The 14,083-nt window shown below is 39.4% G+C and overlaps 1 protein-coding gene and 1 pseudogene across 1 annotated transcript; one reads left to right on the top strand and one right to left on the bottom strand.

Moving 5' to 3' along the window:
• The first annotated feature begins 3,996 nt into the window (after window positions 1–3,996).
• Window positions 3,997–5,234, top strand: LOC120104704 (zinc finger BED domain-containing protein RICESLEEPER 2-like). The gene is made up of 2 exons (XM_039116291.1): window positions 3,997–4,991; window positions 5,082–5,234. Exons 1-2 carry the CDS (start codon window positions 4,664–4,666, stop codon window positions 5,165–5,167), a joined length of 414 nt encoding a protein of 137 aa, XP_038972219.1. The 5' UTR covers window positions 3,997–4,663; the 3' UTR covers window positions 5,168–5,234.
• Window positions 5,235–8,994: 3,760 nt separating this feature from the next.
• LOC103715084 lies at window positions 8,995–13,835 on the bottom strand (annotated as a pseudogene).
• Between the last annotated feature and the right edge of the window lie 248 nt (window positions 13,836–14,083).

The following is a 14,083-nucleotide window of genomic DNA, read 5'->3' as shown; positions in this document are numbered from 1 at the left end:
TCTACCAAAGGTTTGTACTTTTTAAGTTCTTTAGTTAGAGTTTGTTTTTCGGTTTTTAGAATGTTTAAATCTTTTATGAGTTTCTCGTTTAAGTTTTGTTTATTGTTTTTAAGTTCTGAAATTTTCTTAGTTAATTTTTCATTATCTTTACTCAAGGTATTAGTCTTTTGAGTTAAGAGTTGATTGCTTGTCTTAAGTTCTAAATTTTCTTTGATAAGAACATCTTTATCCTTAACTAATGAATCATACTTACGGATATAAGTTTGGTTAGTTACTTTTAGTTCTTTGTTTTTAGCATTTATAGCCTTATATTCAATCATTAGTTCATTAAAAGCATCATAAAGCTCATCAAAAGTAAAATCTAAAGGCGATTCGGACGTTACCTCATTTTCATTGGCCATGAAGCAGAAATTGGCCTTTTTCTCTTGTTCCTCATCCGATGAAGAGGATGATGAGTCAGAGTCGGATAGTGTTGTGACAAGAGCCTTCTTCTTCTTGTACTTGCTCCCCTTCTTCAGTAAAGGGCACTCAGCTCTTATGTGACCCGGCTTCTTGCACTCGTAACACCCAATCCCCTCATTTTCCCTTTCCTTACCTTTATCCTTGCGGTAGGAATTTGAGGGGCCTCTCCTTTGATGATAGGACTTCTTGTGGTTGATGAATTTTCTGAACTTGCACACAAGAAGAGACTCATCATCATCTCCCTCATGATCTTCTTCTTCACTGCTGCTACTGCAGGACAAATCTTTGTTAGATGATGTGGATTTAAGAGCTATTACCTTTTTCTTATGTGAGGACTCTTCTTCGCTGTGTTGCTTCATGGTTAGCTCGTGAGTCATTAGGGATCCAAGGAGCTCTTCAAGTGGAAGCTTGTTCAAGTCCTTAGCTTCTTGGATTGCCGTTACCTTGGCTTCCCATGACCTTGGTAGACATCGAAGAATCTTCCTGACAAGCTCACTGTTAGTATAGTTTTTGCCAAGGCTTTTTAGGCCATTGATAATGTCAGTGAATCTAGTGAACATGCAAGTGATTGTTTCATTAGAATCCATTTTAAATTTATGAACCAATATATTTATTTTGGATTATTTGACTTGATTCGTGCCCTCATGGGTCACTTCAAGTCTATCCCAAATCTCTTTTGCAGAATTGCAAGTAGAGACTCTATTGAATTCATTCCTATCTAGTGCACAGTAAAGCACATTCATTGCTTTAGAATTGAGTTGTGCCTTTCTCATGTCGTGTTCATCCCAATCCTTTTCGAGTTTGGGTACAGTGACCCCCTCTACATAAATGGATGGGATGTAAGGCCCATTTGCTACAATGGTCCACATCTCATAGTCTTGGGCTTGGATGAATATTCTCATCCTAGCCTTCCAATATGAGTAGTCAGATCCATTAAAGAATGGGGGTCTTTGGGTGGACTGACCCTCAGGGCTCGTTTGGTTCGCAGGAAAAGGAGGGGGAAAAGTGTGGTCAACGGGAAAGTAATGAAATGCCTCTTGTTTGGTTGGAGTTTTCAAAAGAGAGAGATGGGAAAGTTGTATTCCCATGGGAATATGATTCCCACATTTCATGGGAAAGTCTTTCCCATGAGAAACATGGGAAAGTTACTTTCCCATGAGGTGGGAATCACTCCTTTTTTATTTTTTCCCAAAAAGACCCTTCAACATTAAAGAAGCATTAAAGAGGCATTAAAGAACTAATTTTTATTAAGGGCATAATAGAAATTATACATAACTTTCCTAGGAAAGTGGATGGTCAACCAAACATAAGCACTTTGGAAATTTGTCACTTTCCCGTGGTTAACCAAACATGCCAAAAATACTTTCCTAGGTATCCTCTTCCTAGGAATATGGTTCCTAGGAATCATATTCCTAAGAGAGAAAATACTTCCCGCGAACCAAACGAGCCCTCAATGTGGGAAGATCCAAATGGGGTTGTCATTTTGATCTTTGACTCTTAGAGTAGAAGAGTTTAGGCTCTGATACCACTTGTTGCCCAGATAGACAACCCAAGAGGGGGGGTGAATTGGGTTTTAAAATAATTTGGCTATTAAAACTTTTGTGGATAACTAATTAATTCTTTTGCGAGATGATTAATTAGTTTCTATGTGCGGTGAATGAAATGCGAGAGATAGAGAGAGACAAACAATCACAAACATAATGTTTTATAGTGGTTCGGAGCTAACCCTTGCTCCTACGTCCACTCCCCAAGTCTCACTTGGGAATTCACTATAACCCCTTGGATTACAGCCGGTTGTTTTCCAAGCTCACAACCAAACTTGTTGTTTTACGAGCTCACAACGAACTCGGTCGGTTTTTCCTGGCTCACCGACTAGAACCGCCCCGATTGTTTTCTCGGGATCACAATCGAACCCTTACACACGTTGGTTTTACACTCGGCTCACCAACCAACCTCAATACCCTTGATTCAATCCCTCAATTGAACCAAGTAAAGACCAGGTGAAAATAAAAGGTACAAACAGAAAACACAGCTTCTCAAAAAGCAGATAAATAACAATATAAACAGAAGAAAAGTTAGAAGCCCTCAAAACACGTTTGAGTTGGAGTTGAGTGGGGCTTCTCGAACTTCGGGTCTCCTCTTGAATGTGTGGTCGACTTGAATGCAGGAGGAGGCTTCTTTAATTGCTGGGAAGAGGAAGTTGGATGGAGTTAATGCCGCTCTTCCCTCTTTTTGTTGAAGAACAGGTTGCAGAGATTGAATGCTTGATTACTTTGAGTGGAATAGTTGTTCTCGCTTTTGCTACAGTCCTCTGTGGCTATTTAAACCAACCCCCACGGAAACTAGCCGTTAGAGACCTTTTTCTGCCCGTTCTGCACACTCTGCACAGCCTGACAATATGTCCGTTGGTGGGTTGGAGTCGACTCGCGCGATCAGGAGTCGACTCGGCTGTAGCGGGAGTCGACTCATGCTTTTCTGGAGTCGACTCGGCAACTGTTTTGGATTTGAATTAAAGTAGCCTCTTCGACTGGGAGTCGACTCGTCTTGACCCGGAGTCGACTCGCCAACTTCTGGAGCTGACTTGGCATTTTCGGAGTCGGCTCATCCCATGAAGTCCACGGAGCCAATTTTCAACTTGGCCAACTCGAGTCGACTCGACTGTCCTGCGAGTCGACTCGACTGTCCTGGGAGTCGACTCGGCGCTCAGAGCCCGAACTCCCGATCTTCTGTCTTTTGGCTCGTCCAGTCTTGGAGTCGACTCGAACTTCCCCGGAGTCGACTCGGCTCTCAGTTTCCGAAACTTAGTCTTCTGTGTTTTTGGTGAAGCGCTGCCTTGGAGTCGACTCGAGCTGTCTGGGAGTCGACTCGAATCTCAGAGACAACAAATTGGTCTTCTGTCTTCTTTGGGGTCGCGGTGTCTCGGAGTCGACTCGTGCAATGCGGGAGTCGACTCGAATCTCAGAGTCCGAAAACTGCTCTCTGACTTTTTCCTTGTGTTCCTCTGAGAGTCGACTCTCACTACCTTTGGAGTCGACCTGCCAACCATCGGAGTCGACTCGCGTTCCACAGGAGTCGACTCGAATCTCAGGGTCGAAAACCGCTCTCTGACTTTTCTGCCTGTGACTCCTTGGAGTCGACTCATACTTCTCCGGAGTCGACTCGGTAAACATCGGAGTCGACTCGCGCACTTCAGGAGTCGACTCGCTGACAGATTTTGAGTTGATGCTTTTTGTTTGTCTGTCTGTTCTCAGTTGGAGTCGACTCGTAATGGTCAGGAGTCGACTCGAGCCCGTGCCAGTGATCCTGATACGCTTGGAGTCGACTCGTAATACTCTGGAGTCGACTCGAGTCTCAGACTTTGGTTCAAACTGACTTCTTAACTTATCCAAAATATTATGAACCAAGTCTAGAGACACTTAGACAAGATTTTCACTGAAACACTTAATTGAATTCATTAGTAAACAAGAGATATACTCAAATGCTTTGAGCTCATCAAAATCAAATAGGGTTTTAATCAATCACTCCACAATGTCTCTGCATCCCCATCTCGAATGCAAGCATTTAATGAAATTCTACAGCATATGAGACTTCCTGCTAGAAAAGGACTCACTTTGGATGTTCCTACAAGATGGAATTCTACTTATGAAATGTTGCATGATGCACTTGGTTATAAAGATGCTCTTATTAGATATGCAACTGAGCATTCATGTGTATGCCCCACCAATGATGAATGGAAAAAGGCTTCTATAATTCTAAAATTTTTAGAAGCCTTTCTTGATGCCACTAAAGTATTTTCTGGTTGTAAGTATCCCACATCCAATTTATACCTAAAAGAAGTTTGGGGAATTAGGGCTTTGTTGATGGATGAAAGTATCGATACTGATGAAACAGTGAAGCAATTAACAAATGAGATGCTAAAGAAGTTTAACAAATATTGGTCTCAGTGCAATAATTTGTTGGTAATTGCTTCTATTTTGGATCCCAGATCAAAGTTGATATTTGTAGAGTTTTGTTATCAAAAGGCATTTGAGTTGGAGGAGTGCAAGAAAAAGATTGATGATATTCGTGCTTGTCTTTTTAAATTGTATAATGAGTATGTAGATACAACAAGAATGCATCCCTCTATGAGTTCAAGTGAGCGAACATCTAATTTTGGTGGACAAGGTGATATAAGTTCAGTTTCTTCCAAAAAAAATTTGGTATGGATTTTGCTCAATTTAGAAGTCAGAGTTCTTCAAAACGCCCTAAGAGATCCGAGTTGGATAGTTATTTGGATGATGATGTGCTTCCTGATTTGGAGAATAAGGAGTTTGACATCTTGGCTTGGTGGAAGAGCAATGCAGCAGTCTATCCTATACTATCAAGAATGGCTCGAGATGTTCTAGCTATTCCAGTCTCCACTGTTTTATCTGAGTCAGCATTCAGCACTGGTGGTAGAGTTGTGGATCAGTATCGAAGCTCTTTGAGCCCTTCTACCGTAGAAGCCTTAGTGTGTACCCAAGATTGGCTTCGTGAACAATATGATGAAGGTATATAAATCTTTTAAATTTATCTAATATTTTTTATTTGCTTGTTGTATTTATAATTTAAACATTTATGATTGATTTGTGTGTTAACAGTTGCAAATTGCTCGAGTTCTGTAACGTTGAATGTAGATGACGACACCCTGGACTCCTGGAGTGGGCAATTTGGGAGAACTGAATGACGATACCCTCCTCATCAGATCTAGTTCATACCTAAAGTATCAAGTATCAAGTATGTTTGTTGATGGAGTATTTTCAGGTGGATCATGGTTATTTGTTGCAAAATTTTATGAGAGTTGTATGTTTTTGAATTGTAAGCCTGAAGCTGATTTCAGGGGGTTTCTCTATTACATGGATATGATGAATATATTATTGTGCAGGGAACAACGACTTCAGGCCGATGATTTTTTTTATCCTCCTGTTTTTGATGGAATCCTTTTGTTTGGTTTCAGTTGTATCGTTGCAGTTGGTTGCATGGAATGAATTTTTTTGCAAGTTATCTTCAAACCATCAGATGCTATTTTGTTAATGATCTGTCTGATTGCCTATTTGGTCCATCTCATATTTGATTTAAGTTGAGTAGGTTGTTTGCTTGTCGACATTTTTGCTTGTATGTTTTCATGTACTTGTATTTGGACATACACCTCTGTGAAATTGTCCTCTGTGCAGCCGTGCAGGTGATCTGTCATTTGAGCGTATCTACAATACTCATTCATTTAAAAACTCCATGCAATGTTCGGCATCAGTTTCTTCAGCACATATATATTCTACTATACATCCAGAAATTCTTGAGAGTCAGTTCATTTGTCTGTTCACAACTCGGATATGCACACAGCTCTTGCACTTCTCTTGAGAGAAACTTCACTGCTGACACTTGACCTTCATTTTTTGTTTCAACCCTTGGAAAGATCATATATGTCCATTAAATACTATTTCCTCTTCCATTACCATGATCATTAGTGTGTCAATCAACAATACTCCAAACGGGCTCGGGCTCGTCATCGGGCTGGCCCAAACGGGCTCATCATCGGGCTAGCCCAAAGGGGCTCGGGCCGGGCTCGGGCCTCGTTCCTTTAAAATTGATCGGGCCCCGGCACGGCCCGAAGCCCGGAAAAAAATTTCGGGCCGGGCTTGGGTAGGGGTTTGGCCCGGCCCGGCCCGGCCCACTTCCAGCCCTAATGCTATGGAGATTCTACAGTGTATATACCAAAAGTTCTCATGCCATTTGGCATGAAGGGATCGATATGAACTCTAAAAGTTAGTAGGGTACGAAGTAGTTGAATATGAAGTTGCATAACGGATTTTAAGTTTTTAAGCAATAATACCAAGGATTTGAACTATGACCTCCTCTAAAAGCAAACCTTCAATAGAATGGTGCGAACTACTATTGTTAATTCCCAGCCAATAAAAGTGAGTCTAAGGAACTTCTCATTTCCACCTAACAAACTATCCATATTATTTTTCTTGTTATAATGGTTCTATCAAGATCATTAAGGAGAAACTCCACCCTCCTTGCCATACCCTTCTCCTAGTTTATCCACCAAGAGCTCAATTTGTAGAAATTCTTTCTACTTCCACATTTAGGTTTCAGAACAAGTTTTCAATAGGAACTGCATGGGCTTTCCAGTTCTATTTCTTAAAAGCTTTTACTTGAGCGGACAAGCATTCTTATCAACTTTGTCTTTTTCTACCCTAATCCAGAGAGTATACAACTTTGCATCGTACATACTCAAGATATATAATTTTAGTATCTTATGATAATTAGTAGAACTACAATGACTAGAAATGTTAAAAAGGATATAGCACCATTAGTGGTCTAGAAGTTGCAAATGGTGTTATAACCAAAATATATTCTCCTATTAACATAAATCCTATCAAACATCTCTTTAGTGCCTCTGAGAGGTAGATGTTTAATTTTCTTTTTATATAAATAATTATTGGAAAAGCGAAAGAAATGGTGCTTTTCTCTCAATCTCTGTCTCTCTTCTTTTGAGCAACACTAAGGGCTCGTTTGGTTCGCGGGAAGCATTTTCCTTCCTAGGAATATGATTCCTGGAAAACAAATTCCTAGGAAGAGGATGCCTAGGAAAGTACTTTTGGCATGTTTGGTTGACCATGGGAAAGTGACAAATTTCCAAGATGCTTATGTTTGGTTGGCCATCCACTTTCCTAGGAAAGTTATATATAATTCCTATTATGCCCTTAATAAAAATTAGGTTTTTAATGCCTCTTTAATGCTTCTTTAATGCTGAAGGGACTTTTTGGGAAAAAGTAAAAATGGAGTGATTCCCGCCTCATGGGAAAGTAACTTTCCCATGTTTCTCATGGGAAAGACTTTCCCATGAAATGTGGGAATCACATTCCCATGGGAATACAACTTTCCCTTCTCTCTCCTTTGAAAACTCCAACCAAACAAGAGGCATCTCATTACTTTCCCGTTGACCACACTTTTCCCCCTTCTTTTCCCGCGAACCAAACGAGCCCTAAGGAGTCCACCAAGTACTTATTGAAGATGTGTCAACCGAGCTAACAATTATTGGCTTTCCTTCTCAGTTATTATCTCCATCTTTAGTAGTATACCTCTCAAAAGTTAGAGCACATTTATTGATCACAAAAACAACAACAATACTTTGAACTAGATGGAAGTCATAGCTATCTGCGATTCCTTTCATATGCAATGTGAACAAAATAGTAAATAGTATTAAAATAGGAGAAGGAAAAGAAAATAGGAATATTTATTGAGTAAAAGACGAAATCAATGGAACATGAAAAGATCAAGAAGATGTAAAGAAAACATGGTTGTTATCTTTGAGGTATAAACCTTGACATAAATGTGGTAGATTTTCTGGACACAGAGCCATGCAAGTTTTTCTAGCTGTACTATAACGGCACAACAGATTGAAGAAAAGAAACTTTTAATATCACTTTGACATAATTTATTGGGTGACAGTGTAAGTGCAAGGAGGGGAAGAGGTGGTAGAGTCACTAAACATTGTTCTCCAGCAAGAAACATATATTGAAAGGTGGTACTAGTAATGGCTAGATCCCTCTGAAAAATGGATCAAAAGCAAGTCCATGAATCAAATCTTCCATAGATCTGCCTTCTTGGGTCCACCATGGCTGAAGGTCCGGCGAAAATCCATGAACACTTTGACTCTCCATCATGTACGTTATCAGAAGGTAAGTTACAGGTGCTCTTTGTAGGCTCAAGATGCAGGATTGTTATTGAATCTGAATGCAATATATAGGTTCATGAATCAAATCCCATCGATTTAAAACCATCATATTTGGTGGAATGATCATCATAGTCATATAACAGTCAGGATCCAAAATCACTGCAGGCTGTTGAATGCATATTAAATTATCAACATGTTTCAAGATACCATTAGTAGCCACTATAGCAGAAATTAATCAACGACAATAGCAAATAATGGTGTTATTTGACTCGTTAACATATTTTATTTAAGAGCTCTGAAAAAATGAACACTTAGATTTTACAAAATGGAGCTCATAACCACTGTATTCCTGAAAATAAAAGCAAGCATTATATTGCTAAATATGTACTTTATACAAAAGTGTATAAATGTCAGGGAAATACTTTTCCAAACCATAGCTAATATAAAAACCCATTAAATTGATGTTGCTAATTTATGCAATGATCACCATGAACAGTAACATGAACTTCGAGCATATCTTTTTGTCTCTGGAAACAAGACGCACATAGAACTTCTGTTGCAGGCTTCACAACTTGCATCAAAATTTCTTTTAGAAAGCTAAGTAATAAACAGCTAACCATGTGCGATATTGCCAGGCAACCATCAATGTAATAATAATGATCCTATCATAATGGACAGATATAGATTTGCCGAGTTGCTATTAACTTAAACACCAATAGTTCTGCCCCTTTCGAGGGGCATAAATTTGTAACTACAGTAGAGCATATAGTCTAGGTGCCCTGCATCCTCTAGCGGGGACGAGCGGCCCACAAGTGTCAGGAAAATTAAGCAGATTCCTCAAAATAAACATCATTTCACAAAATATATTTCACACCTTTGTAATGATTATTCAGAACAACTGAATTATTTTACATCATTATCACATATTTACTGACAACATATACTCTGCGCCTTGCAGAAAGTGCACAAAATGCTTGTTGAGATAAAGATACACAGAGAACTTCTGATTGTCAGCGTTTTATTGCATAAAACACAAGTTCACAACAAATTGTAGAACTTTTTCTTCTGTATCTTTCAAACAGATTGATCAGTGCTTTGGCTTGGGCTTTTTCACTATCATCACGGTACAGTGTGCATGATGAGCACAGTAATCGCTCACACTTCCCAAAACCGCTCTGCAGTTAAGTATAAAGGCTATCCATATTAGTTGAATTAACAAGAGCAAAATATAGATAGCGCGTACTCTTTGTTTACTATAATTCCAATGCTCATGCAATAAAGCACCTGGATCCACTACAAAGATAATTATTGAGACAAGCATTATTTGCATAGAATTTTCAACAGAGCATGCCTGGTTTAACTATTTTAGAAACCAAATGCTTATAATTAGAGAAAAACTTCCTACACATTCAGCCTAGAAGGAAAGGAAAATAAAGGAAACTCACTTTTACCATTTAATTTACCATAATACTGAAGGCCTCTAGTGGAGGTGATGCATCTAATAGTTGTAAGTCATCAAAATTGAGAACAGATATATTTAGTTTTCCACTTTTTGCTGTTAATTCTGTTTATTTTTAATCTTTAGTCGGTTTGTGTTAATCTACAGCTGAAATCTTTTCATTTGAAGCCTTAACAGATAGTTAAATAAGTCATATTACTGTAGCCAGTACTGTTCATTAGGATTGCATTAGGGTTTGCACTTTTCCTATTATTATAAATAGGGTTACTGAGTCCGTAATACAGTCTTGGAATAGTTCCGCAGATTTTCATTGGAGTGGGAGTAGGTCGCAGACCCTTTTCTTTTCTCCTCTTTCTTCTCCTTATCCCTTCTTATTCTTTCTCTTAAGCTATTATATCTTTCTTCCCGATATTGGTTCAGATCTAATCAGATCTTAATTTAATACATTATTATTCGATCAGCATGTAGCCTTCTATCTTTTACGACATTGCATTAAGTTTGGCATTAAATAGATCCAAGCAACATACTTGCTTCAAGAGGCCTTTTGAATCTGCACTCTTTACTGTGCACAAGAATTGAAGATCCTAGATTCTTGTAACAACCCAGGACCTCACCCCAAAAAGCTAGCCGAAAGGTATTATTTGAGTTCCTCGATCCTATATAAGTACCCAAGATCTACCCAGTGTATAACCAATGTGGGACTAAACACATGCTTGCATTCCCTCGTTTAAGCCCTAGTGTCCTCATCAATCTAAGAGTCCAAATCCAATCACAAATACCATGATTAACCTATGGTCAGTCTTAATGGACCCATGCAGTAGTATCCCCTAGCCCATATGAGCCGTAGACCAGGTCCACTTTGATACCATTTGTAACAACTCAGGACCTCACCCTAAAAGGCTAGCCAAAAAGTATTATTTAAAATTTCTTGGTCCTATATAAGCACCCAAGATCTACTCAATGCATAGGCGATGTGGGACTAAACACACTGCATGGTCCTCAAGGTTCTCAAAGAGGTATTTATGGTTAGATGAAGCTTCGGACGCCTGGAAGCTTTGTTGCAAGCCAACACAACCTTCTATTGGAGTTTCATCATCCAACAAAACTCGGAAAGTACAATCGAACCAGAATGTATAGGTAATACTTGTAAGGACTTGCATTGTTTCTGGGCAAGTATGACACATGAAGAACAAGTTGGAAGAACCTAGGATAAAGATCTACTGAATAAGGAGCCTATGGTCAAACAATTCATCCTCCAACATGATAGAGGAAGGCCAATCAGCTGAATATCCACAACCAGAGCAACATAAGTTCATGTGAGCATGCACGGTTTCCAATCATTGAAGAGAAAGATCCACAGATGTTGAATTAATATTGGCCAAGATCTGATGCTTTGGAGATCCATTCTTTGATGATTTACCAGATCCATCAGTGGTACATCATTCGATGGGTGATTGAATGTTACGCAATTGTTAATCAAAATGAACCAAGCCATTGTCTGATGATCTGACTGGCATATGTTGGTTTGCATCATCAAGTTGAGAATCCAACAATAAGGACCACACAAGTTATGCCATCAAGATCTTGGGACAAATTTTACACAGTGGAAGCGAAATGACACATCTAAGGGTTGCAGGTCATCAAACTCTGAGAACAGATCTATTGAGTTTTGGTAGTTATTTCTGTTTAATTTTAATCTTTAGTGTATTTCTGTTAATATACAACTGAGATCTTTCTTTTCTGAAGCCTTAATAGATAGTTAGATAAGTCATGTTACTGTCACAGTACTGTTTGTGGTGACTATTCATCCTACTGTCCCTAGGTGCTTCTTAGGGTAGTTTGGGGATTTAGGTTTGCATGATATAAATAGGATATTGAATCTATGTAATGCAGTCTTGGAATTGTTATGCAGATTGTATTGGAGGGAAAGTAGGCCACAGACCCTTTTCTATTCTCCTCTTTCTTCCTGTCCCTATCCCTTCTTCGTATTGTTCTCTTAATCTATTTATCCTCTCTAATCCATGCTGATTACGATCTGAATTGAATTCATTATTAATCTGATCCACATGTAGCCTTTAATCTTCTATGAGGTTACAACAAGTTTGGAATCAGAGCAAAAAAGAGCCAATGACATACTTGCTTCGAGAGCCCTTCAGCAACCCTAAATCTGCAGCCATTTCTGTGCACAAGAGTGAAATTATAAGAGTACTTAAAGATGTATTCATGGTTAGATGAAAGGTTTTATGCCTAGAAGCTCTATTGAGCCAAAACAACCTTCTATGGAGTTTATCATTCATCACAAATCAGAAGGAACAATCTAAGTGGACTGCAATAGGTAATATTCCCAAGGATCTCAATTGTTTCCAAGCGATTATGGACACATGAAGAACCAAGTTAAAGGAATCTACACTTGAAGATCTGCAAAACCAAGGAGCCCATGGTGAAAGAATCATCTTCTAATATGGTAGAGGAAGGCAAAGCAGCTGAAAATCCAGAATCGGAGGCAACAAAACTTGTATTCAATTCATTATTGATCAGTCATGTGAGCATACATAGCATCTAATCATTGAAGAGGAAGATCCACGAGTGTTCGATGATATGGCCAAGATCTAATGCTTTGAAGTCTTTAAGGACATAAAACCTTTAAGCATCTATCTTAAGAGTGAGTAAATTCTCTAAACATTCTTATGAGGTGCTAGATTCCTCATAATGGATATATTAGCAAGGCACTAATATGTGTTGTTCGAATGGCTACTTGAAATCTCCAGACCTTATCAAAAAACAAGGGTCCCTTTTTATTCAAAAAAATAATGGGTACTTGAAATTCAAAGAACAAAAAGAAGAAATTTCCAGACCTTTTATAGCTCCATAGCCATGCTACCAACAACCAACATATCTGCGTGATGTTTCTCCACTGTCTCACAAAGAACATTCCTTGGATCTCCTTCCACCACTTCATATTCAATATCAGCCACCTGTGATTAAATCAGATATTCAAAGTAAGCACAAGAATTGACCGTCAAAACTCCTAATATCATAACTCGACAAGCCCAGAGCACACTAATCATGATTGACATTGTGGAAAATTTGAAAAAAAAAAAAAAGAAGATAGATTTCATGGATCCTACTGCAAAGACCCATCAACCCATCAATGATTTTGCGTTGATAGATTGGATTTCAATCCTACAAAAGAGAGGCAGAGAATCATACTGAAAGAATTTGAATAATCGTCCTACTGATACAAACTAAATGCATAAGTCATTCAAGTGCCAGCCTTCATCATTGATCGTGATTTAAAACATTAAGTGTGTCCCAATACTTCAAATATCAAGAATAAAGAGGTCCTGCAGGCAGGCTTTTTACCTATGCATTAAGTGGTCAAAAAATTCGAGCCTGCAAAAAAAAATCTAAGCCTGCAAAAGTAGGTTTCAGTGTGTCATCTAATGTCCATAAAAAATACCCGTACAGCTTCTATACGAGTCTTTACGAGGATTTTGTGAACTATAACATAACTAAATTTTGTCTCAGGGGTATGAGTTTCTATGTTCTAACAAAAAATTACATCGAAACCCCCAGAAAAAAAAAAAAAAAATCTTTTGAAGTTTCTTGACAAATTGACTCAATTTTAACAAATACGTAGCCACCAACTATAAATTTTGGAAAGAAATTAAAGTCAAATATCTAAATGGAGCCAAAGTAAGCCAAAATCACCAATAAATGTCAAAATTAGCAAAATATTAACAAAATTTGGGCAACTAATACTACCGAGTTGGCAGTACAGAGCTCCTTAGCCTTCTCCATCACCCTCGCAGCAATCCTCTTCAGATCCGACTCCAGAAACGGCAGCACATCAGCAGCAGCTACCACCAAAAAAATTTCATAAAAAAAGAAAGAAAAAACTCATTTTTTACTCATAAACATCCCCAAGAAGCTGCTTGAATAGGGAAGAAACCATAGAAGAGACGAGGAGGCTACCAGGTCCGGCGAGGCCGACGACGGAGGTGGCGACGGGCTTGGCGTGGACGACGACGAGCTTGAAGGGCGGGTTGGATCCGCGGCCGCCTGAGAAGAAGTGAAGGAGGGTTCCACTGGAGCGCGTAGAAGCTGTGCTCGCTGTCGTCGATCCCCACCACCATCACCGTCTTCCCCGCCCGCCCCCGCCTCCGCTGCCGCCATGTTCTCTATGTTTTTGATAAGGCAAGGAAAAGGCCGATGAACTCGGGAATAAATGGCGAGACGTGGGTGGACGGCGGCCCCGCGAAATGATTGGAGACGTGGGGACGAGGATGAGAAATGGGTCGCCGAACAGCAGACAGGGCGAACTATAAATGGCAATGCGACCAGTATGGCCCGGTGGATAATGTGTACGTGGGTTCCCAGTGGTGGTGGTGCTGTTTTTGGTGGTTTGACGCGAGTGGCCGGCTGCCGGTGGATACGGGATCGGGCGAGAGACTTCCATTCGT

This window comes from Phoenix dactylifera, unplaced genomic scaffold (assembly GCF_009389715.1).
Source record: "Phoenix dactylifera cultivar Barhee BC4 unplaced genomic scaffold, palm_55x_up_171113_PBpolish2nd_filt_p 000077F, whole genome shotgun sequence".
NCBI classification, from domain to species: Eukaryota; Viridiplantae; Streptophyta; class Magnoliopsida; order Arecales; family Arecaceae; genus Phoenix; species Phoenix dactylifera.
The sequence above is the reverse complement of the archived record's forward strand: the minus strand, read 5'-3'. Positions and strand labels throughout refer to the sequence as shown.

Coding starts and splice junctions, on each gene's coding strand:
- LOC120104704 (XM_039116291.1), top strand. CDS start 4,664: ATGGATTTTGCTCAATTTAGAAGTCAGAGTTCTTCAAAACGCCCTAAG. Junction 4,992..5,081: donor TCGTGAACAATATGATGAAG/GTATATAAATCT, acceptor GTGTGTTAACAG/TTGCAAATTGCTCGAGTTCT.